At 43.7% G+C, this 26,165-nt stretch overlaps 1 protein-coding gene across 3 annotated transcripts in view; it reads right to left on the bottom strand.

Annotated features, from left to right (window-relative positions):
- The window catches only part of KCNH1 (potassium voltage-gated channel subfamily H member 1), a 302,534-nt gene that overhangs the window by 258,224 nt on the left and 18,145 nt on the right, over positions 1 to 26,165 (bottom strand). For all 3 annotated transcript variants that reach the window (XM_043543694.1, XM_043543695.1, XM_007058018.4), the window contains 3 exons: positions 24,556 to 24,679; positions 24,200 to 24,306; positions 10,248 to 10,376 (listed from right to left, as the gene is read on the bottom strand). In XM_043543694.1, the coding sequence (XP_043399629.1) occupies positions 10,248 to 10,376; positions 24,200 to 24,306; positions 24,556 to 24,578 (259 nt within the window). In that variant the 5' untranslated portion in view covers positions 24,579 to 24,679. The remainder of the gene's footprint in view (positions 1 to 10,247; positions 10,377 to 24,199; positions 24,307 to 24,555; positions 24,680 to 26,165) is intronic.

Genomic DNA, 26,165 nt, shown 5'->3' with positions numbered 1-26,165 from the left:
CCCTCCTGTTAACTCCCCATCCCAGGTTTCCCATCCCAGGTTCCTTGTCTCGATCTACATCCCCTGCACCCACCAGTCAGGTTCTTGTCTGTTCTGCATTTGAGACAGGTCACTTCCTCCTCCATACTGTGTGGTCACCAGCAGGGGGGCATTGAGATCACAGAGAGACTCTCCCTGTTCTTAATTCTGGTTTCCATGACCAGGATGGCCTGCAGCACCAGACAGCACTAATTTCAGGGAAAAGCCTGCTCAGCCCTGCAGACCTGGTCTGGAGCATGCTGAGTACAGATAGAATCCTGAGAGAATTTAGTTGACAAGCTTTAACAAGTCTCTACTGAGCATATGCAAATAAAGGTTTTTTAAAGGCTTATAACTTGGCCAAATATGAGCTGTTTTCACAGGGATGGCAAAAGGCACATTCCTGGCCCAGGGCAATTTCAAGTCTTTGCTCCAAAGCATGAAAGCATTAGAATGTCTCAAAGAAACAATTAGAGCAATTTTTTTTACCATGGACAAGCTAAGACATTTTAACCTAATCTCATTCTCTGATATGGCTCAACCATTGTTGAGGAAACTTTACAAATAAATTCAGCCTCTGGCAGACACCTGGTGAGGAAAATTTCAGCCAAATAGTTAAAGTTGGGCAAAGTTACAAGCAACTGAAAACAGGATCATGTAAAGAGAAGTGTCATGCAATCTTAACTATACAAGCAGAGCTGGTAGTATTGCCTATAATGAGACTGCAGGCCCAATTCTCCTCTTGCTTATTCCAGATTTACATCATTGTAACTGTTGATTCCAATGGAATTTCCGCTGATTTACAGTTGGAAGAAGAATCAGGCCCTGTGCCTGAAGAGTGCATAAGTATGTGAGTATGGCTTGAGCAGAGCTGAGCTTTGTGAAGTTTTTACTGTAGAACAAAGGGTTAGTAAACATCATTAAATTTTACAGAAACTTAAGCAATGCCATGAAGATGCAAAGCCTATCAAAATGGCCAAAAATTATATTATGCTTTTCAAGTAACATTAGCAATTATGAAGCTGAGAGATTCTCTCACTTTTTTTTCATTTCTGTCCCTTATTTAAAAAGGGCTGGGAATATTCTACAGTAATGGTCTAAACCCTAATGCTTACTGTAGCAATACTGCTGTGTTTTGGGCAATTAGTGTAAAACACCATCCTTTCATTTTTAAATGGAAGAAAAAGAAAATTGTGGAAACTCCAGCATACACAGTGGTTCTATATGTTGCATCAGAGACAACATTGGCATCAACAGCACCTACAGTGGAATGCTCATTTGTCTCTCAGTACCCTAAGAGGAAGGAATCCCTCTTGATCTTGTTACAACTTATTACTACAGAAACCTGAAGGAAGACATAAACTGCCTGCAGGTACGCAGACATTTAGGGCAAGGACTGATTACTCTCATTAGTCAATGAAGACAGACCAAGAAGTGATGGACTTAAGTTACAGCAGAGAAAGTAAATATCAGAAAGACATTCAAACTAAGAGCCATTAGGCAGTGGAACAAAATGCGAAGGAAGAGTGGAATCACAGCATTGGAGCTCCTGAAGTCTAGATTTGACACATATTTCAAAAAAAGGTATAATGGCATCAGTCCTACCATGATGAGGGGGAACAGACTGGACCACCTAAATTAAAGAGTTGTTTTCTTCCCCAAGGTGATAGGGATTTTCCTGTACCTGAAAACACCCACTTTTTTCCTCTGAAAAAAGAAAAAATTTCAAATTGTATTACGTGAAACTCAAGACACTCATTATGCAATTCACCTTAGAAGCATATTTATTTTTCAGACAATCAAAAAGCACATATAATAGCGTCCAAGAAGCCAGCTTGCATTTCTGGAATAGAACAATAATAGTATCCAATCTAACATCTTGTCTTGCCTCCGACTCTCCTGTTTTTGTTCTTCTGTTGATACGTTAAGCACCTGTCCTGTGATGAACTTTTGACCAAACCAATCTGAACGTACTAAAACTCACTCCACTAATACTGAGCTGCCTTAATAGGAGTGGAGGTCTTAAAAAGACAAAATTCTGAATTCAACTGTCCTGCTGTCAATGACTTCACTTTCACAATTCTTCATCATTTTGATGCAACCACTGTGATACAACCTCCTTTGCAAAGACCTTCAGTCTTGAATGCTAGAAGAAAAGGGAAGAACTCAGGATCACAAAACCATCAGCTGTGTTTCAACCTCTTCTTCTTCCTGTTCTGGGCTCCACTATGGCCTTTGTATTAGGCATCAGTCACGTTGGCTAAGAAAACAAAACATCCCACCGCTTTGCTGAATTGATTTTGTATTTTGTTCTTGTGAAGTTCTAGTTCTTTTGTTGTTAACTGGCTCAAGTCAGATTTATACTGAGACCACAAGAGTAGTGTCTTCCACCTGTGACCTGTCAAGTCCCCCCTAAATCTGCTTCAGGGGCTTTTGTAAGTGAAGCCCGCTAGCCATTTGGAGGCTTGAGAGAAGCAATTCCCAAGGGTATGTTAACATACACGGGAGCGAACCTCCCAGCCCAGGTAAACAGACTCATGTTAGTGGGGCTTGCACTAGCACACTAAAATTAGTTGCACAAACACTGTGGTACCAGTGTAGGCTCAAGCTAGCTACCCAAGCACAAGCCCACCCTGCCCCCTGGGTCTAAACTTGGGTGGCTACACTGAGACACTGCTGGTGCCACAACATCCAGGCATATTAATGCAAGCCCCACTAGCACAAGTCTCTCTGACCAGGCTGGGAGGCGCTCTCCCAGTTGTAGCATAGAAATTGTATAAACAGATTGCTGATCTCACCTGTTTGAGAGGCACAAACACTCTGTGGGGGCCAGACCAGGAGCTCCAGACAAGCCTGGCAACTGACTGCAGGCACCAGAAAGCCTGTTCATGGCCAGAGCTGCCCCAGCATATGAGTTGAACCTGGACAGACCTCATGTTTGAGAGGAGGAGTTACCTGACCAGAGTCCAATTGCCATGCCTGGGTGACCAACTTCGGGCCCCAGAAAGCATCTCTGAGCCTTCACATGTGAACTGAGCCTGGGCAGGGGTGGTTTTGTAGAAGACACCTGGAAACAGAGAGTCGGGTTACAGCAGCCACAGGGAATGCAGTCCAGAAGTTTCACCATGCAGCAGCAGGGGGAGACTCCATTTTGTCTTACCTGGCCAGAGGACTTAGGACTGACCCCCAGCTCCACAAAGGAGAGACTGAGCCCCAAGACTCTGCTTTGCTTGTGAGGACTGACTTCCAGCTGTGCCTGGTAAGCTGCCTCTGCATTGGGGCCCTTCCCTTGGAAGGGGAGAACTATCAGGTTACCAGGAAAGCATGCCAGCCCTTTTCACTGAGCTCCAACAACAAGCTGCGGCCTGTGGGAGACTTCTGAGGCATTTTGATATTCTTACTTAGTTCATGGACATTGCATGTTCATTGCTGGGGGATTGGCTGGTTACTCAATTATTTGATATCCTGGATTCTCTGACCTGTTCCATTTCCATTCTGTTAATATACTGCTATACATTCTGTGACTAATATGTCTGATGGTCCTGGATTTCCTGTAATTATACATTGTAATGTCCCAAAGGTCATAGCCGTTGTCTGTTAATTTATGAATTGGGCCATTAGGTGAAGGCACTGAGTGCAAAAGAACCCAGGCCCCACTGGTCTAAGGTGGGTCATTGACATTTCACGTACCACATGCTGGGTAATAATAGGAGAGGACTCCATGTTTCTGAAACTAACCAGGATCTTAATTAAGAGAACTATTTACAGAGATGCTGTAACTGCAGCTAGCATTCCAGCCATGTGCACACAGACTGTCTTCATGGTGTCACCGCCACCTTCCCTCCTGTAGCCTGTGCTCTTTCCTCCAAGTTCCATGCAGACTGCTACAAGCAAGGTCCTCAAGAGGGAAGAATAAGGGTCTGTATCTCTTTTGGAAACCAGAGGTCCCCCAGGATGGAGCTCCATAAGCTTAGTGACTCTAAGAGTCCCTGTTATATAAAATGCATGTTATGTTTTTAACAGAATCCTCCTTGTGCTCAGTGCTAATTTCAATACACTGTAGTATTTAGGTACAAAGATACAAACAGTCTTCTTGAGGATTCCCAAGTGTCCTTGAGAAGGTGGGCATCTATCCTTATGGAGGCAGTGTGGTCTAGTAGACACAGTACTAGATTGGGGGTCAGGAGATGTGAATTTTATTACTAGCTTTGCCAGTGACCTACTGTGTGACCTTAGGTAAGTCATTTCACCTCTCTGTGCTTCTGTTTCCCCTCCCACCATTTGTTACTCTTGTGAATCTAGACTGTAAGCTCTTTGGGGAAGGGATTGCCTCTTACACTGTGCACAGTGTTCAGCACAACAGGGCCCCAAGTCTCAGCGAGGGCCTATGGGCACTACTGTAATACAAACAATTTTTTTAGTCTTCCTTTTTCAATCAGCCAACCATGATGCAAATGGTGGTTGCAGAGTACTTTTGGAACTTCCAGTATGCTTCAGATCTGTGTTAGGTCTGACTTCTTTCTCAAAAAAGTTGAAATAGTGTGTTCCACATCCACATCTCAGAAATGAAGGAAGAGTGCACCCAAGAAGTCTTCTCATCTTTTTCCATTTTAATTTTTGTTCTCTGAGCAAATGGCAAAGACAATTTACCCTGCAATCTTGCATGTTTTTTTCAGCAGCTAGAACAGGATATTCTGTGGTTTTGTTTTCAGATACAGAATCAATAGCAATGAGTAGGAACGCATTTTTCCTGAATGGACACTTATAGCCACTGTTGGGTAGGTTCTCAGGTTCAACCAACCGTCCTGCATTAGTGCCAATGTTATTTCTTTAAGCTTTTCCTTTAGTTTTCCTCCTGTTTCTTCATTTGCAGCATCAGGTAGTGGACCAATGAGTTTCATTTGGTCTGAAGAAGCTGATACAGGACGAAACACACTTCAATCATTTCTTTAGATAGTTTGATTTGGGCTACACTGAAGGTGAAGATCTTGGCATAAAAGAATGTTTCAAGCTCTCTTATTAATATCAAGTTTTTCCTTTTATTTGTCTTTACACCATCATTACCAAGGAGTTTTGCTGCTTTTTGATGTTGAAGAGAAGAGAAGAGAAGAGAAGAGAAGAGAAGAGAAGAGAAGAGAAGAGAAGAGAAGAGAAGAGAGATTGCTTAATACGAAAGAACTGCTAGAATGCCTGGAACAGGAACTTACATTATTACTGCAGCTAGGTTTCAATGAGAACAACAGCGTCGAAAAGATCTATTTGCAGGATCATCAAACTCAATGTTTTCCTCTTCCACTTTAAGAGATGAAGTTTCATTCAATGGCACATTTCATTTTCAAACAAATTGGAAGAAGCCAATTTTCTGCACTTTGAGAGGAACCTGGTCCCTTTGTAACTTGCTTCGAAAACATGACAATGTTTACATTTTATTATAGAAGAATTATCAGTTTTCATTATTTCAATTCATTCAGTTGTTTCCTACCACTTCCTTCAGCTTACTCAAGATGAATCACATCCTTTCATATGTTGAATACTATAGTAATTACTAAACACTAGCCAAGCTGGAGCATTGATCAGCAACTTTGAGTTACTAGAGTTAGAATTAAAAGCCACTGCCTCATAAATTTAACATTGTGAAGACTGAAAAAGTAAGATGGGGTAACCAGATTTGTATTATCAGATTACCATGTCGTCTGCATTCAGAATTGTCTGGACTCAAGCAAACCACGCTCCTGAACAGTTCTCATTTCCATCTATTCCCTTCTCTTCAAAATCCAATTACAGCTGACTTCACCTCTCTCCAATCATCAGTGACTCTGTTCAATCCCATTCCCGTCTAAGTTTCTGGAGAGTTCTAGACATTATTTGTCCTAATGGACCTAAGAAGCATAAACAAGAGTCTTTATGTTCTCATCACTTCTCTGTTTGCTTTTTTAAGTTAAAGGTTTCATTCAGACATTGAAACTGAAGCCTAATGTTTCTACTAACAAAAAATCTTCAAATATAAATTATGTTCATGTAAATACTTATTTTAAAAAATCTCCCCTCCCTCCCCACACAAAACAAAAACACAGACCAGAAAACACTATTTCTGAATTAAAATAAACTAAGCAAACAAAGCCAGTTGGATTTTTCTCAGCCCTGATTCTGATCGAAAGGATTACCATAAACACAAAATGAAATAAAACTTCTTCTGCAGTGTCAATTATAACAATTACTGCTGGAAACATAGCAGTTTAGGAGATAACAGGCCAGCAATCTTTCACCCACAGGGTACATGGTGGTTGAACCCAATATCATTTTGTCTTATAAAAATAATGAAAACAAAAACATTGGGTCTAAGCAACAGATTCTGAGCTGGTGTAAGTCGGCAGAGCACCCTCCAGTCCACATTTTCAAATGGACCTCAACACAACCCCTAGGTTTCCACACATTCCTTTGCATGCACAAATACTCGTTCCTGCCAACCTGCTGAATGTCTGACTACTCAATTTGTACATACAAATCCTATTTGCATGCACAAATTACCATGCCCCTAAAACTGTGCATTCAGATGTAGAGATCATTTTGAATATCTCCTTCTCGGAGTGCTCCAAACCTCATGTGATCATAAACCAAAAGGGCAAAAGAATAGACTAGTTTCAGACATTCTAGAGGGCCTGCTGTGAGGCCCACATAAAATATCAAGTGCCATATTCCGCCATAATGTAACTCAATCAACTTGAATGGAATTGCACACAGGCTAAATACCTCTCCCCCCCCACCCCGAAATTTTAAGAGGAACGTGTGTGGGGAGGTAGAAAAATTTATTTATATCTTCAAACACCACTGACATATAGTATTTTTCAAGTAGCTATATTTGGTGTGTGCTATTTTTAAAGCAGCTATGTTTAAAAGCAAATTTACTTAAATCTCCACGGCAGTCATACATTATGCAGTATTAAAAGTGAACGAGTTCTTTGAACCAGAAAACAAAAGACCCTATCATTAGAAGCATACCTAGTATAAGACTTCCATTTTTCAAATGTCAGGCTTTTTAATGTCTGATTATTAGGGTGTTTATTAAAATGAATGGGTGGTCTCAGCACCATTTTCATCTCTGCCTTCCTCTACTCATCTCAGATAACAGCTGCCTGTTCACTTTTGCACACATGTCAATCTCCAGTCATTAGTGCAAGACACACACACCCCCTTCCGTAAGTCACAAGCACGCTGACAGCTCAAAAAAAAAAAGTCCTTGAAATTAAACATTCAATAGTGGTCTACTAAGACATTCATAGCTAAGTGTGCTCAGGCCAAGCCATAACCTGCTCTTTAAATGGGCAGAGATAAATAGACAGCTACTCTTTGCATAAGATAACAATGCTTCCATAAGCAGAGCTACAGGGCCTGATTTCAAATGATCAGGCACCTAGGGCTACATCCATCGCATATGAACCAACACATAACTGCACGTGGAAATGAGGTCTTTGCACATGTAAAGGGACTATTAGGCGTTTAACTGGAGATTTTCACAGGAAATAACTGAGGGTGCATGCACAATCACACTAAACTAGAGGCTTTTCATAGGAAATTCTGAAAAATTATTTCCCACAAGGAGTTTTCATTTTTTCCAGCAACAAACAAACAACAAAAAGCTGAGATCCAAAAGTCATTTTCAATAAAAACTTCCACTTTGGGGTTTCCTGTTTTTTTGTAGAAAATCAGGAACATTTCTACTCAAATGAAAATTTTCTGCAAAAGTTCTCTTTTTGGTCAAAAAGCCATTTTTCATTTAAAATATGTTGTGATCAGCACTACAGTAAATGTCAATACAAGTTTGTATGTGGCCCAAAGAATGTGTCCTCTTCAAAATTCAGACCCCTGATGTTTATTCCTTGAAGATTCTTCTGAAATCATAACCAGTTTTTCTACCTCTCACAACTTCCAAAAATATTCTCATTCCCCTCCACAACCCTGTGAGTCACCCACCAGACATGCAACTTTTCCATGCAAGATATGAAGGCTCAATAAGCGCTACTAATAAATATCTGTATAAAAGTCTCTAAGTGTCTGACAACATGCATTTCTGTATGGCGCTGGGCTTTTAATTAATCAAATCATTGCAAATATACTGTGTGTAGGGACAGTGTGGAGCTATCCTCTAGGAAGAAGCAGTAGCAGGGAGTAAAAAGACTTGGAAATAAATTAAGGCTTATGAGAGTATCTCCAACTTTATTACCATGGTATCACATCTTCTGACTTGCATGTGTAGAAATAATGGGTTTTCCACTCACACCAACACAAAACTGGTAGAACTTCACTGACTTCAGTAAACTTGGGACTAATATTTGGAAGACTTACAAATAACATCATGTAACTTTTGTTATGTGAAGAAACAGCACGGTCTGGAGAATGAGCGTAGGGTTGAGAGTCAGCAGCTCTCAAATTTTAATCCCAGCTGTGCCACAGGCTCACTCTGTGGCCTTAGGCAAGTCACTCCATCCAAGTCTGAGGAATATTTCTGGGGAAGTTGTGGGTATTTAGCCCCTCTGAAAATCAGGCCACCTTTACTTCCATGCCTGGTTTTAGGCACCCACATTTCAAAAATCTGGCACTTAGCTGTCTGCCTCCGTTTCCCCATTTGTAAAATGAACATAACACCCACCTAACTTGGATGCTGTGTGGATAATTAGTTTAATCTCTGTACATTGCTTTGGACATGAAACTGCTAAGCATCATCACCACCACGGTAAGTATAGTACAATCTGGGAATCCAACAGGTGCAACTTCTTCAAATGTTTGATTAGAGTTTTCTTTCTCCTACTTACAAAATCAAATGTGTCATCTTCAGAGAGAAAACAAATCTTTGCTCCCAAGTCCATAGCTTACTAGCACATTAGGCTCTTCAGCAGAACGTTGGTTTCAGCAGAAGTGCAGGGGAGAACTACAGGCTAGTATCACTCCTGAAAGAAACTCGCTTCATTGCCTGGTTAAATGCACTTCATTCCCAGAGAATAATCTAGAGCTAGCTTTACTACCTAATACTGATTTATCTCTGCAGTCAGTTCTTGTCAGAGTGAAGTGAAGACCACGAGGTGACTGGCAGAAAGCTATTTTCCATGGGACAGACCTTTCTGACTACAAAACCCACTTTCTAATTTGATTAGAGCAACAAAAAAACCAAAAACACATGGCAATAAAAAGAAAACCATTCAATATAGCTTGGCAGAGAGTCTATTTTTAAAGGTTGTTCTTCATTAGGGATGGTGACAGGTGTTTCCACTTTGAGAAACACTATATTTTTAAAATAAAATGTAAATAAATTCAACTTCCTGTTAAGTTTATACTACAGATATTATTGAACACTAAAAAGAAATGCGATCAACAAGAGAACTTGCATTATGTACCTCTCGCCTCCGAGGATTCATCTCCCGTTATAAACTATTCTCCTTCAAGCTCATATATGGCTCTGCACGGACACAGGAATCTACCCATAAATGTGCAGGATCAGGATCTTGCTGAAGGGCCACAGTTTCTGGGGTGAAACTCAGCAATGGATTAACAGCATGCAGCAACTCTATCTAACAGTTTAGGCCTGATCCAGCTCCCACTGAGGTCACTGGGAGTCTTTTCATTGAGTTTCATGGAAACCAGATCAGGCCCTCATTTAGGCAGGTGGAATGAAATTACCCAAGTCTGGGCTAGATTCCAGCAATAGGGTTAATGCCTCTGCTGTTGCACAGAGTGCCAACAAATCTGAAAGAAGCTGAACAGCCCCCGTTCCCACCGAGGACAAAGGATTTGTGTTGGCTCAGTGCCTCAGAGAAGGAACTCGGCACCCTTCACTAGTTATAATAATGATAAGTGGTCGAGACCTTAGTTTTACAGTTCATCCAAAAGCTGGCACTTGTAACAACTCTGTGCCCACATAATACCATGCTGAGGCATTGGTCAGAACTGAATTAAAAGGAAAAGCACCACCCACTGGATCCCCAGTCCCAATTTCTAACAGTACTTGGATTTTTCCTTAGTGGTCACCCATCCAAGCACATACCAGAGTCAATCCTGCTTAGATCGTTCTAAAGCTTGCAGTCATTCCACATGGGGCTGTGCTTGACACTGCATGGTTGCCACTTGTTTTAAAGTCCAATTCTTAGTGTGAGTATTAGAGGCCTTCAGTTATTTCACAGTCAACATGCACCAAGAGAAGCAGCACAATGCACAATTATATGACAAGAAAGACAAACCTTTACATGAATCATCCTCAATGGGCTGTTTGAAAGCTGTTATGTCACTGAAAGTGCAAAGAAATAAAACCACTTTATCCTGTTCATTTCGAATTGGAGCAATTTTCACAAAGAACCAGACAGGTGTCCCTGCAAAAAAAAAAAAAAAGTTGGTCAATAGTAGACAGAACACTGAATGTGATATTTTTAAAGTTTAGACTTTAAAAGAAGCCGTTTGTGACTATTACTGTTTCGCAAACACCCCAAATGTAAAATGACAGAGCAGCTGTGAGGGCAGCTGTAGTCTCAACTCTACCTCTGATTTGTTGTGTGATCTTGGACAAGTCACTTACCCCTCTTTGTGCCTGGAGTTTCCTATATGCAAAATGGTTAAAATAATTTTTACCCACATTTATAAAGTGCTTTGAGATCTACAGATGAAAACATCCCAGGTGCAAAGGCCCAATCCCTGAGACCAGTTGGGCTGTTCTCGGAGCAGAGGACCTGAGTAAGGGGCGAAAGTTATATACCACCTTGATATCATACACCCCAGCATTGGGATGGCTGGAGGTCAGTTTGGCTCTAAGTTACGCCTACCTGCAAGAGTCCCCCGGGGCCACTCTGGCAGTCAGGGAGGACCAAAGTACAGTCTTGGTCCAGCCATGCCCCCAATGCCAGGAGCTGTGAGGAGGATGGCACTGGACTGGCTATGCTAGCTCTGTGTTACTGGAAGATTCCTCTGTGCAAAGGAAACATTCTGCTGGCCACTCAGGCCATCTCAACGTCTGCTCATTCTGATGATGCTCTCACTTACCCCAGTATAAAGCAGGAATAACTCCAGTGAAGTCAATGGAGTTACATCAGAATACAAGTGATCAGGATTGGGCCCACAGATTGTGACTAAGAGTGACATTTCAATATAGCTGTGCTTTGGTAATTACCTAAATGGATTAAGTGCTAATGACAGCTCTGAAGATTGGAGTCCTCTGCTTATCACAGTAAAGATATCACACAGACAGCAGCCATACCAGCTGCTCTGCCAGAGTACTTCAACTATGACAGACAAACAGACCATCTCTATAGGGGAGAGGGTAATTCAATCTCAAGGTCCATTTAATCCCTGGTGTTTCTGCTGAGGCTGCCAAAATGATGTCAATTATAGTAATGGGGTCCCTGTCCACTAGCACCAGTACTGACCTCAACAGACTCATTTCACACAAACCACAGCTGTCAGATGTTCGAGACTTTTGGGTATTAGCAGGCTGAACGGCTCAAACAGAGCCAATATGTGCCCATACACCATACCAGCTCCTCCGTGAAGCTAGTCTTTCCCCCCAGAATCTCAGCTTTCTTCTAAAAAGAAAACGTACATCTCCAATGGTTATGGTTGTGACAGAAACCTCAAGAGGGTGAACCAAGCGTAATCCATGCAGAGCTGTCCAAGTGATGCTGCAGAGAGTCTGGAACATTAGCTCTAAGAGGTGTGAGCTGTCCCATTCATATCAGTGAGGAGTCAACCAAGCTACCTAAAGATGGTGATTTAGAAGTCAACACTTACTTCACTGTGCATGTAAGAAATCAAAGGGCGGATTCACAGATCTACATAATTCACTGAGAGAGAGGTCCCATGTTGGTGTCACTTGTTGGTGTCACAGTGAGTGATGCTTGGGAGATATCACTAGTTATTTCCTCAGCCCTAGGGGCCTAGCACAGCCCATGGGTATATTTAAGCCCACAGAGGGTAGCCAAGTTTTAGAAGCCCAATGGAGCTCAAAGAGCTGCACAATTATATTTTGACCATCTGCACTACCTACAGCAAGTAGCATCTCATTTTTACACCTCACATGGGTGGAGCTTATTTTGTGGGTGGAGCCTGGAAGAGAACCACCTCTTCTCCACCATATGACCCCCTACCTAGGTTCATTTGGTTCTAGCAACCTGAAGATGAGAGAGGCATATTGCTTTATCTATCAGCTGAACTATCCAGGTTTTATTTCAGAGTACAGACTGTATTTACATGATAGTCCATAATTCAGTCAGATGTGAGTAATGACTGTGGCTACTCACAGCTCCCAGAGGAGCACAAGGCCCTCAGGAAGTTCACAAATTGTTCGTTGAAATAAGCAACTGGCAATTTTCCCAGTGTGCTAATGGGTATGAAGCATGGTGCTCTTGATGCATCACCCAGCCTTCCCCCAGCCTCTGAATGTAGCAGTCTTCCTGGGCCACTGAAGATAAAACTCAGAGGCCCATAGACAGTTTCCGTGAATGAAACTCAAATCTTTAACACATCCCGCTGTGCCTGGATATTGCAGGCAGCTTCAGACATCGAACAAGCTTCCAGACCATATGTGCTGCAAGCCCTGTGAACTTCAGGGTAACTGAATGATGGAGTTTCTGATTCAAAAAGCATGGTAAGCCAACAGATGGACTTTGAGTTACTGAAAGCCATTTGGGGAGAAGTGTTGGAGCTACAGAAATTTAAGGGCTCTATATGAAGAAAGGCACTAAAGTGCCTGAGCAAGCCTTAAACAAATAAATAAAACCTGAAGCAGTTACAAAATAGTGACAACAGAATAAATGCCCCAGTAAAAATCATTAGCAAGTTATTAATTAACCTAAAGAGTCTCATCTACAGAGAAGCCAGTATCTTTTTGTAACATTTTTTCCCTTTGCACTCACCTTTCTATACTTTGATCCTTTCTTAGCCACAGCCCTAACTCCCACCCAGTTTACCATGCATGTGTATTCCTTCATCCTTTCCCATCTGGCCTTCCTCCTACCTTCATGCATGCATTATCCCCAGTATGACCAAATGCACATCCAGCTCTCCACCACGCACCTTCATTTGTTCCATCACACCCCATGTGCATACCCACTCACTTGTGTTCCAGCTTCTCCTACTCCTTTGCATACTTAGGGCATGTCTACTGTGCAGCTGGAAGGGAGCCAATCTCCCCTGATAGCCAGCGGTTACTAGCTTTTTGCACGAATGTTTTCTTTCATCCAGAAGCACCCCAAATTGCCTTGTTGCACTGCAACCTATTGCCATGGTGCTAGGCTTACTTTTAAACCTTCATAGTATTTAGGTGGTGTCGTATACCCAGTTTCACCTCCACCTGTCATTTCTAAAACACCTTGGCATTTAGATATTGTATAAAAGCTAGAGAAAATAGTGGGTTCTCTCCAGAAAAGACAGGCAATTTACCCTCCTGCTCTGGTTTAAACATTGGCTTCTTCTCTAGTACATGTTGCTTTTTTCTAGTGCTTTGGTTCTACAGAGGGACAAATTATTGAAAAGGTGATTTTTACTACATAAGCTGAATGAGGCAAGGGAATTTTCCTGCTTGGGAGGCTGTACCAGCCCATGGGTTTCTATCGAGAAGGTTCTCACTATGGCTCCCGCAGTTTCATGTGCGTGTTCTTTCAATAATAACATGCCACATGAAAGTAACTGCTGGGGCTGGTCTCAGAAGAAGAATCTCTGAGACAATGTGAGCTCTTTCTAAGGGCTTTATAGATCAGTACCATAACCTTGAATTGGATTTGGCAGCGAACAGGAAGCAAACGCAGTCTGTAGCATTCCTACGTAACATGCTTTGATCAGCTATTTCCTCCTCGTGACCTAGCGCACCACATTATGCGCCAGCTGCAGTTTCTTACTGAACGTTTTATTGTGAGCCAGGTAGAGTTTCTAGCTCTCTGTATCTAGGCCAGCAACAGCAGGGAGCAACCAAATCTTCTTGCTGGCCAGAAATGAAAGGAGGTGCTTTTAGTAACTGCCATTATTCAGGTATCCTTTGGAGCACCACTGGGGCAGGATGGCACACGCCTGGGACTTCCCATGGCAAAACATGCTCACGGTCACAGAGCTAGTCTGGGTAAACCCTACTCCATTTCTGGAGCTATATGTAAATAGCAACAGCAAAGATTATTGAATGGAAAAATCCTTTTAAGTGATTCAGTCCATCGCTGGAGATAACACACAGAAGTTCCCAGTGCTTTGTCCAGTCTCATTTTAAATGTCTCTGGGGCTAGGAGACAGGTACCAGGTAGAGGAATTTCTATAATAAAGTGGGGTGTGCTCATTTGCAAATGGTTACCCACAATGCTCTTGCTGCTCAGAGGTAACTGATAGCAGGTCTGAGATCTAAGTTGTAGGAAACATGGGAAGGTTTGGGTGAGCTTGTGGCTGTACTGAGTTCTTTTCTGCAGCCTGGTGTAATTATCAGAAGAATTTTACTTTTTAAAAACATTCAACAGTTTATTTTAATTTTAAACATGAAAGCTCTGAGTGTAAACTAGTAATAAATCAGGCCAGAAACAAGGATTTCAGCCTCTAAACAGGGAGACCCCACTCTATCAGTGTCAAAGCTGACGTCTCCGCTCAGCCAGACAGTCACTAGTGGCTCAGAAATGCCTCTTTTAATGCAGTGTTATTTTCAAATCCAGTCCACAATTTACACCTGCTGAGGCACATCTGCCGGCCTGATTTTTCAGAGCTCTTGTAGCTACCTGAGGGGAAATTCTCCTCTCGCACCGCTCTGCACTGACGTATGGCTGCCTATGGAGGCATAGACTGTTTAGCAGCGTCTCTAACAGTGCAACTACTTTCACTGATGTTTTGTTTTTAGTCTTGGCAAATGCTCTTCCTAGTGAAGATCAATGATAATGCCAGGGCACAAACGATGAAGTAAACCCTCCTGAGCCCGGTTGACTTCTGTTATATTGGAATCAACAGTGAAGGAATCCAGTGCCTGCTTAATGGAATAGAACCAATTTTGTGGGGGAAAGGAATGTGAAGAGACAGGATGGTATTGCGGATAAGGTACTGATCTAGGTCTCGAGAGAGCTAGGTCAGTTCCCAGCACTGGCCTGGACAAGTCACTTCATCTCTTTGCGTCCCCATTCTCCAAATGTAAAAATGGGAAAAACAACACTTCCTTTCTCCTTTTTTTCCTGTCTTGTCTATTTGGATTGCAATAGCTTTAGGGCAAGACTGTCTTACTCTGGCTAGGTACAGTGTTTAGCACAACGAGGCCTGATCTTGACTGGATCCCCTGGATGCTAATGTTCTGCAGAAGTGAGGCAGAAGCTCCCAAGTTCTCTTGTTGCTTCTCACACTGTTTACAGTGCTGTAGCCACATCACTTCCTTTCTCTGCCTGGTTGTGCTCATTGGACAGTAGGAGACACTAAAGGTGACTTAGGTCAGCATAAAGGACCTGGTAGTGTAGACACATACATTAACAGGTTGACTTAAGGTGGCTTCCATCGACCTAACGCTGTAGTGTAGACCAGGCCTAAGTATCTACCTCCCTGGGCACCATGAGGATTAATTTATGTTTCAATATGCAGTCTGACCTCCTTCAGTGAATAGTGCTAAGTAGGTGTAAAATACTGTGTTAGCTGTAAAAAGCCTAATTTTAAAAAAAAATCATTCTAGGCAATATTTATCTTTTGACAGAGTAAAACAAGATTGATGTGTAAACACGATGGAAATCATGTTTGATGGCAAAGATGGTGTTACTGAATTGGTAACTTTGGAGAAAAACAGCACTCACAAATACAACTTTCAGACAAAGTTCCAATCACACACTCAGACAAGAAGGTATTACTTTGGTAGCTTTTACGTCCAAACACTATGGTGTTGGAAAGGCTAGAGCCCCATGCAATATCTTCATCAATTACAGTGTGCAGTGAAGCAGATAGCTGAATTTCAGTTACTTAAGAAGTACAGCGGACCTTTACATTCTCCCCCTCAATATTTCACTAATGCTCTATCATTTTTACATTGTTTCTCAACCTGGCAGAGGCCATGTATTTTGCCCAACCTTAATTAAACACACAAACAATTTAACCGCGTGAGATCAGTTAGGGGGCTAGGCAAATGACACTTTCAATACAAGTTTTAACTATGAATAGAGAGGAGTATCTGACATTTGACTATGTAAGGTAAATGCTCAAGCCTTATCATAGATTTTACCTCTGAACAAGCAGTGTGCACTGAATGAGAACCAACCAGCTTAGTGTCTAGCAGCACTCAGCACAGTGTGGTTATATTGATAGACTTTATGGTGCCATTTCCAGTGCTTTAAAAGCACTGCCTTCACATTTTCTGCACTAGGTGCCACTTTACACTAGTAAATAATGGGTCAATAGGTCAGATCTTTACATGGTAAGATAAAGAAAAACAAATTTCAGCTCCCTAAAGGTGAAGTCTCTGGATGCAGAGGTTACTCGAGCGTGCTAGAATCCTGAAGGGTAACTAAAGAACAGAACTTGGTTTGGAACATGCTCCCCTACTGCCAGTGCTAGTCTAGTGGGGGCCCTACGCAGGAATATTTTGCGGGGGGTTGCCCCACACTCAGCCCATATTAATAATTAATAGGGGGGGTCCCCCCTTGAGCTGATCAGTGCCCTAAGCAATTGTTTAGTCTGCTTACGCCTATTGCCAGCTCTGAGTACTACAGCAATTTGATATGATTTATGTTACACGAAGTTCCGATGTGCTGTAGGGGATTGGAAGACGGGTAAACCTCCAGATTTCCCTTGCTTTTGCTTCAGATAAAAGAAACGAGGGAAGTTATCGGAAAGTGGCTCCACAGTGACTACATTAGAGAAATTGTTTGATAGTAGCTCATTCTTGCAAACACATTATCCAGGTAAAGTTACTGTTGGGGACACTGGGCATGGCCACTAGGTAACTTGAGGGGATGGAAGACCATGAGTGTCGATGAAGCCCCCTCGCACTAGGCCCAAGTGTCCTTGGCCCCCCATGGATACTTAGGGCAGCTTGCTATTGGATAAGTATGCTGAAGAAAGGATGTATAAAAACCTGTGTAACTTCCTGCTCTGTGTCCAGGATTTGAGATTGTATTCTCCCTGTACCTTCTTTGAAGCTTCAAATAAACTTTTCTGCTTCTCCACCCCGTTGTGATTATTGGGTGACACATACCGGGCAACGAACCCCTGCTGTTGCTTGCCTCTGGCACTGGGTGCCGGCAACATTGCCATGGTCAATGGGGACTTGGTTTATCAGTTTTATGAGTCCTAGCCTGTGACAGAAGGCTGGGAACCAACAGCTGAGCCAGCACTCTGGTCACTTAAACACCTATTAATTTCCCCCAGGGTGGACCTGGCAGGGCCAAATTAATGGATTAGAAGGGCTGGTGGAGGACTACCAAGAGAAATGGCCTGTTAACACAGGAAGTATAAGGCAGCACAGGAAGGAGGGGAGGGTGGGGAGAGAGAGGCAGGAAGGAGAGATCTCTGGGTAGAGAGATCTCTTCCCTCTCCTCGGCGGAGAACTGAGGAGAGACTGAAACTAAATAACATGGTGTATGGATTGGTAAGGTAGGGGAATAGCAAATGTAAACAAAACACCCCAGCACAGTTTAATAACTGAAGGCCTCGGAGTCTGTGTAGACAGATCAGACAGGAGCAGGGTGTCACCTGGTGACATAGCCGTATTAGTTTGACCTTCCTGAGATGAACTGAAGTTAGGCGTATGCAGTGATGAGCTGTCAAAATCTTAACATCGGGTTCCTTCCTCACCCCACGAGGGCTTCGTTGCCGACTCCTGCCCCATCCAACCCCCCGCGTTCCTTGACGCCCCCCCCCCGGACCTCTGCCCCATCCACTCCCCTCCCCTGTCCCCTGACTGCCTCCAGAACCAAGCAGGAGGGTCTCGTGGGCTACCATAGTGGGTGCCCACCCCTAAGAGCCAGAGGGACCTGCCAGGGTGTGAGGTGGGGAGTCCCGGAGGTGCTTACCTCGGGCAGCTCCCAGGAAGCATCTGGCAGGTCCCTCTGGCTCCTAGGGGCGGGGAGCGTAACTAGGGGGGGAGCAGGGGGAGCGGTTGCTCCCCCACTGATCACATCAAAAGTGGCGCCTTAGGCACCAACTCCAGGGGTGCTCCAGGGCTGGAGCACCCACGGGGAAAATTTGGTGGGTGCAGAGCACCCACCGGCAGCTCCCCACCCTGCGCCCAGCCCCAGCTCACCTCACCTCTGCTCCGCCTCTGAATGCACCGCTCCGCTCTGCTTCTCCGCCCCCCTCCCCTGGCTTCCTGCGAATCAGCTGTTTGGAGGGAAGCCTGGGAGGGCTGAGAAGCAGGTGGCATCTTCCCGCTCAGGCCGAGGGTGGCGGAGGTGAGCTGGGGCGGGGAGCGGTTCCCCTGCGAATCCCCCCGGGTTACCTGCTGCAGCGTGGGCGGCCCTCCTCGCACCCCTCCCCCCCGCCCCAGCTCACCTCCGCCTCCCTGGGCCTGAGTGGGAAGCTGCAGCCTGCTTCTCAGCCTGCCCTAGCTTCCCGCGCAAACAGCTGATTCGCGGGAAGCCTGGGGGGGCGGAGAAGCAGAGCGGGGTGGTGCGTTCAGGGGAGGAGGTGGAGGTGGAGTGGAGGTGAGCTGGGACCAGGGGTAGGGCGGGGAGCTGCCAGTGGGTGCTCTGCACCCACCAAATTTTCCCTTTGGGTGCTCCAGGGCTGGAGCACCCATGGAGTCGGCGCCTAAGGCACCACTTTTGGCCGGTTAAATTTAGAAGCCCTTTTAGAACCGGGTTGTCCCTCGCAGAACAACCGGTTCTAAAAGGGCTTCTAAATTTAACAACCGGTTCTAGTGAACCGGTGCAAACTGGCTCCAGCTCACCAAGAGGCGTATGTATTTTACAGGGAATGAAAGGGAGTGGGTTTGTGATATAACAAGACATTGGGTTAGAATCACAGCTAGATAATCCTCAGCTATGCCAATTTATAGCAGCTGAGAATGTGACCCACTGTGACTCTTCCTTCACTTTCTCCACCCTCTGCTCCCACACAATGGTTTGGACCAGTTCATAAATCACTATGTGGTCTATGCTGCAAACACTACAGGCCTAGTGCACCTTGCTACCTATGGTTCTGCTTAAGTCTGCTGGGCAAAATTCACCTGGTGCAGAGGGTGAGCACAAGCCCTATCCCTGTTTCAGTGATTTTAACCCTGTAGAAATTGGAGGGGAGGGGGGATTTCACCCTATAGAAAGCACTGTACTTATTTATATGCATGAGCAGAGTCTGGCCCCAAGTCACTCTTTTGGGCTTATATACCATTCTGTGTACTACCTGAGTGCCTTCTTGTGCATTGAGAGATGTACAATGGAAAAAATAATTTCATTAAACTTAATAAGCAGATAGCAATACTGGTGAAATTCACTCTACCCACATACAGCCAGGCATCAGGTTGTACACAAGTGAAAAGCACAGGATCCAGGGAGGTGAAATCCAGCCTCCCAACACAATAGCCACTACTTCAGCATATGTGCTGGAATATCAGTCACAGCTCCTCTGAACCACTTGGGAGAATACCAGGGCTGCCTAATCACAGAGCTTGTCGCCCATCCCTTGGCCTACCCCTTTGCGGGCCTAGCCAGAGCTGGCACAGACACCCCTTTAGGAGGAGACTCCCCTCTATAGCTGCAGCCCATCTCACCTTTCACAATGCTTCAGCGTGATCTGTAAGCGGTACAAAAGTCCTTGCTCAGACCTGCACACCGGGAGAACATCTGTATCTGCTTATGGATGTGAGTGACTACAGTAAAATCCCTTCCTAGGCCAAAAAACAGCACCCTCCGTATGCAGCTGAAGAAAAGCTATGTAATCTGAAGGTTTCTGTTAGCAGGAGGGAATCTTCCTCATTAATCTCCAGTAAAACTACTAAGCAGTATATTTTGCCTCTCAGGCTGGTGTGTTTAATCCTGTAGATTCTCAGCTGCTGTAAATCTGCACAGCTCCCTTGACTTCAATGCAGCTGCAATCATTGCTTTAATTTTCCTTAAACATTCAGAACATTGACACCACTGCAAATCCAGCTTTAATAAAATAATGGCATTAAACTGTTCGAGCTTTTTCCTGAAGTTACTGTAAGCCTGTGTGTTGGCTCTGGGAGATCTAGGTTTACAAATTACCTTCAGGGGGCCAACTTCTCCCCTCATATCCACCAGTGCCCCTCCACTGGGTTTCACCAGTGTAACTATGAGGAAAATGTGGTCTCTTTACGCCCAAAATTTTAACTGCTTGCACTTCATCCGTAGACTTTCTGCAGTTACTGTTCTATAAAGCAATATCTTAAATAACCTGAATATGTTTCCACATATATATGCTGCACAATTAAGACCCAAGCATACAGTGCTATGAAATCCTCTCCAAACCTTAAAGTTCAGTGAAGAGTATTACTCCTGCATACTTATTTAGAGAAAAAGTACCAACACATGCTAACATGAAGGCAGGATACAGACTCACTGTCTTTAGGATACATCATAAAATGCTAGCAGCTAAGTCATAATTGTGAACCAGCGTAGGCTCACAGCCATTCTGTCCTAGCGCAGTGATGGTATGAACTTGCCTACAATGACCACTTTTTTTTTTTTTTTAATGCTGCTAAGTAAATATTGACATCAAGTCGCTGCTTTTGAGATTGTGGTGTCAGCAGTCTATGCCAACCCTGGTTAAATTATTAAATGACTTCCATCTATTGACTATACACCTTCTCCTGCTTCCATTTAAAAATCAATGGTTTAGGATCAGGACATACATCTCCCAAAACTGGAGTGTGAGCAGAGATGGGATTACCATTCGCAAAGCCATCATGTATGAAATGCATGTCAATATGCTGATTTGTCCCCAGTACCCACTTACGATACATCTGAAAATTTTGCTCTGTATTCCTTGTTTCCAGCTGGTAAGTTACATTTAAAAGGAGCTAAGAATACATTAATTATATGCAGAGCTAGTCTACACTTTTCAAACAAAATTGTTTAATGGTCTTTTTTCTAAAACAAATTTTCATTTTTTCAAAATATTCTGTTTATTCAGTAATAAAAATAGAACTATTTAATTTTTCTGCCCCCCCCCCCCTTTCAGTGGCTAGGAGGGGAAAAGCCAAGAAAAAGAGCAAAAAACAGGTTAAAAAAAAAGGTAGAAAACAGGAGGAATAAAATTAAAAAAAAAGATGTGTTCAAAGCCAAAACTTTGTTGTGAAAAGTTTCAGAGGAAAAACTGTCCTTTTCAAAACCTGCTGAATGAAAGTTAATTTGAAAGTTTCCACATTTTTCATGCAATAGTCACCATTGTTTGATCAGCTCTACTTCAATATTTATCCAATATTAATTTTCCAAATAAGCAACTGCTGTATTTACACAGGCCTATTATGTGATCACAAATGGAGGCTGGGGGTGTAGGGGAGAAAGGGTTGTGGTCTATGTAATAATGAAGCGGGGTGAGGGGAAGGTTAGCCACAAGACAATCTCTCTTTTAAGAGGCAGTCCATGCTATGAAAATATTTGAGAACCTCTGCCTTCTATGTTACATCTTGGTTCTAGTGATGTACAGGTTCTCTCTCAAGGTCTGTCTCACAGTAGACCAGGTATCTCTAAAATGACTAATGAGGTTGAAAAATGTACAGCTTTGTAATCAGGGGTCTGTGTTACATACTGAAAAGCAATAGGAAACAAGATCTATTGGCCTCTAAGAAGTGGGATCCTTCATTAAGTTACGCCAGTGTGCAGTCATTTACCTAGATCTTCACTAGAGTTAAATACCAGATTTAACTGCTCCCTCTTCCCTGCGCCTCCCTTCTCCAATGGCCTGAAAGTCCTTCAATGCAGCAGACCCACCACAGTGCCACTTTTTTGACCTGGCAGGTGGTGAAGAGTCTGCACAGTGGAATGTGCTCCTCTCCTTATGGCTGTGAGCATGGGAGGGCTGGAGACAGGGAAGTGCTTGGTGCATCCCCCACAATGTGACTGCTTTAAACCTGCATGGGGGGACAGCAAGAGTCCCCAGATGTGACTATAGCCCATACGCTGCAGCACTGACAGAAGAGTGGCTGCATAGCCACTCCATGCCGAGTCACTGGTTAATTGAAAGATGCCTCCTTCCTCCAGCCCCTCTTGGATACCCTGACAACTGCTCATTTACTTGGCTTTGCATGCATGGAGGGGAGCTGTATTTGTCCCTGTGGCTGCTATTTTCAGCCTAGCAAGACTAGGGAGGGAGGGATAGCTCAGTGGTTTGAGCATTGGCCTGCTAAACCCAGGGTTGTGAGTTCAATCCTTGAGGGGGCCATTTAGGGATCTGGGGCAAAAATTGGAGATTGGTCCTGCTTTGAGCAGGGCATTGGACTAGATGACCTCCTGAGGTCCCTTCCAACCCTGATATTCTATGATTCTAAGACACAGGTAAACACCGGAGGCAGATGACACTGAGGAATGAAAGAATCACAAATGCTCAGTGTTATTCAGCTGGTGCCCATGGCTTTTCTAGTGATTGGTATTAGCTCCAGGAAAGCACCCCCAGCCATGGTGCACTGTCAGACGGAAGAGTGCCTCCGACTGCACGGTAACAGGCAGCAAAACCAGAGGCTGGAGACTGGAAAGAAAAATAAGGTGGTTTGAGGATTATTTTGAAATGACGACAAAGGCCAATGAAGTGACATCAGCAGCCTTATAGGACTGATTAGATTCTTTTAGAAAACAAAGGACTGAGTGCACCCACAGATTGGCACTGGCATACAAAGCCCTTATTACGAGGGCCCTACCAAATTCACAGCCATGAAAAACATGTCCCGGATCGTGAAGTCTGGTCTCCCCCCATGAAATCTGGTCTTTTGTGTGCTTTTACCCTACCCTATACGGATTTAATGGGGGAGATGAGTGTTTCTCAGATGGGGGGTCCTGACCCAAAAGGGGATTGTGGGGGGTCACATGGTTATTTTAGGGGGGTTGCGGAAGTAAGGCAGGCCATCCTTACTTCTGCGCTGCTACAGGTGGCGGCTTTGCCTTCAGAGCTGGGCTCCCAGCCAGCAGCTGCTCTCTGGCCACCCATCCCAGAAGTAAGGGTAGCAGTACTGCAAAATCACACACACACACACACACACACACACACACACACTAACCTTGTGACCACCACCCCGCACAACTCCTTTTTGGGTCAGGACCCCTGTAATTACGACACCATGAAATTTCAGATTTAAATAGCTGAAATCATGACATTTACGATTTTAAAAATCCTATGACCGTGAAATTGACCAAAATGGACTGTGAATTTGGTAGGGCCCTACTTATTACCTTTCAGTGGCCTATGTGAAGTGATTGATTCTCTCAGATGGCTACCCCACAGCTGGCACTAATTGGCAGTTTCAGCAGAGAGACCAAGGACCAACTCTGCAGGGAGACTGGATTACCCTTCTCCATTGAGCTGGTTCCTGTAGGTCAAGGCTGAAGTGCATTGGCGAGACAAAGTAGGGAAGGTTACATTACTTACAGAACAAGTACAATACAGGCTGGTGCAAAGAGGTGATCTCCTCCCCATTAAATGAGACAGTCAGCAGAGGTTCTTGCCTGGGAGCCCCCTGGATTTAAATGGGAAGCAGCTGCTAGCAGGGTTCTCTATCAGGGATCTTTCCCAAGGGACAGATTCCCTCACTGATCTGACAGAGCCCAAATTTGTTAAACACCTGGGCTAGCTACAAAGCTAATCTTTTAAATTGGATATTTGGGACAGAGTTGGGTTGGTGGATTGCAAGTTGGAACCTCCGTAGGTTTGTATTTAGAGAGGTCAGGTTGGTTGGGTGGGTTTTGTTGTCATTATGGGATAGTCCATGTAGTATTATTTATTGAATTCTAATGTTGACATGCTGAAATATTGTTCTGGAAGCTGAAGTAGTTGTAATATAAGTGTGAGCAAGTGAAGGCCTCAGTCCTGCAATGTGATGCATGTGGGCAGACCCCTAAGCTCTTGCCTTGGCTGGGACTCTGTACAGGTAAAAGGGTTTGCCCTTATGGATCAGACTGCGGAATCATGTATTAACATTAATTTAATAAGACTGCAGTCTTCCAGGCTAGCAAACTGGCAGCTTTCACCAATATTAAAAACCACACACCCACCACCACCACTCCCCCACCCCCCACTTTACCTAAAACACAAAAAAACAACTTACTGTTCTTTTTGTACATCAAGATTTCAAAGGAATTCATTTCGTAGTTCTCAAAAGTTTGCCGCACCTTGTCAATTGTGTCTTTGTCTGTCAGCTCCCCATACATAAAACTGCAAACAAACCAAGGAATTCAAGTAAGATATTGGAGAGATGTACAAGCCATTTACTTATGGCGTGAAAGAGGGCCTAGACAAAAATTGCCCTTGTTTGATGGTGTCCTATTATTTCACCTGCAAAGCATAAATGACAGATGCATCCTAGGGAAATTAAAGAGAAAAATGGAACAAACAGAATTTTTTCTCAGGGGACAACACAACACTACAAGTTATTTAATAGAAAGTAAATCTGCACTCAAATACCTGCAGGTGCTGCTTTTTTGCATAACTTCTGCTCTGTGATATCCTGATAGCTTGCAAAATCCATCATTGCTGTATACAATGGGCCAATCCACTATCTGGGCATTACCCAAGACAAAATTAGTATCTGTTTGAAAGAACACATTGGTTAGACAGTTAGATAGCTCTGTGGCTGCATTCCTATATATATTTATTTGTTTGGGGCGCAATCCCACTCACTTTACTCACATAGTATTCCTACTGACGTCAACAGGATTATTTGCAGATTAAATTCACTTTACTTGCGTAAAGCCTGAGTGATTGGACTTTATGCAGGTAAAATATAGGGTATGGGGAGGTGAATCCCATCCCCAATCCAGGGCTAATATGGGATTACAGCACTGCTCCTCTTTCCCCTCTCGCCTCCCCTCTCCCCCGCCATTCACCAATCCAGCTCTACCCACTGGATAAGTGACCAAGACCTCTGTGCAACAGTTGTCTGTCATGTGCTCTGAATTTGGATTCAGTGGCCCCTCCTATTGCCTTCACCCTTTGCTGTTGTCGATTCTGACCTATCTGGGACTGATGCAAACACCTTTTTCCATGGCATACAGGGTCCAGAGCCCCACTAGCAGATTGAACATGGTGCGTAAGGGCAGGGCCAGATTTACATTTTTGCACCTGTAGGCACAGAATCTTCAGCGCCCCCACCCGCAGATGACCTTCGTGTTGCACCCAGTTTTAGAGAGGTAAGGTGCCCCTAGAATGCTGGGACCCCTAGGCATATGCCTACTGTGCCTAATTGGAAATCCAGCCCCGTTTAAGGTCCTTTTGCGGGCCATCCATGCCATGGTGAATTTTACCCAGCAGGAATATAGTGAGCAGGATTCAAGCCTCAATGCTTACTACTGCTGTTATAGAATTAATGTATCATTCAAACAATTAGCACATTGACTATGGTACATACAGCCAGATTCTCCACTGCCTTGGACCTTGCACAGCCAGCCGCATCTGCACAAAGTGAGATAAAAAACACTACGCTCCACTCACTCATGCAGAGGAATCTAATTTGCTCTCATTTTAGCACTGACTTCTCGCAGGTATCAATGATGACACAAGGAGCCAGGCAGGGAAGAATCAGGCCCATCACCATTATGCAGGGTGGCTAGACACCCAAGTGAAATTAAACAAAGAACAAAAAGGGTTATCTAGGTCTCCATATTTGTATTTAAAGCATACTCTGGCCAATAACATATTTATGGCGGTCATCAATGATTCCTGAAAGTAAAAGACTAAAGACAATTTAACTATTAATTGCTGGTGGGATTTTTTTCCTTTTCAAAATTTTGTAGCAAGCATAAAATGGGTTTAAATATAAAAAAAAAAAAGTTCTTTATCCACTTACTTTCATTGCCCAATCCTACTTGCAATAGAAGTATCTGTATACACACTTTAGAGTGAAATATGCTGGTAATAGATCTGCAGGACATCTTAACTTCTTTGTTTCTCACAACCATTTTAAATACCATGGCTTTTCTTAGGCAAAGCACCTTGTTCCAGAAGCACTACATGTACGTTACCCCTCACTATGATTCACTAAAATAAGTTATTTCTTCTTATTGTTTTTGCCTGAA

Source organism: Chelonia mydas, chromosome 3, assembly GCF_015237465.2.
Source record: "Chelonia mydas isolate rCheMyd1 chromosome 3, rCheMyd1.pri.v2, whole genome shotgun sequence".
In the NCBI taxonomy this organism is placed as follows: domain Eukaryota; kingdom Metazoa; phylum Chordata; order Testudines; family Cheloniidae; genus Chelonia; species Chelonia mydas.
Note: the sequence above shows the minus strand (reverse complement) of the source record. Positions and strands in the feature narration are given on the sequence as shown.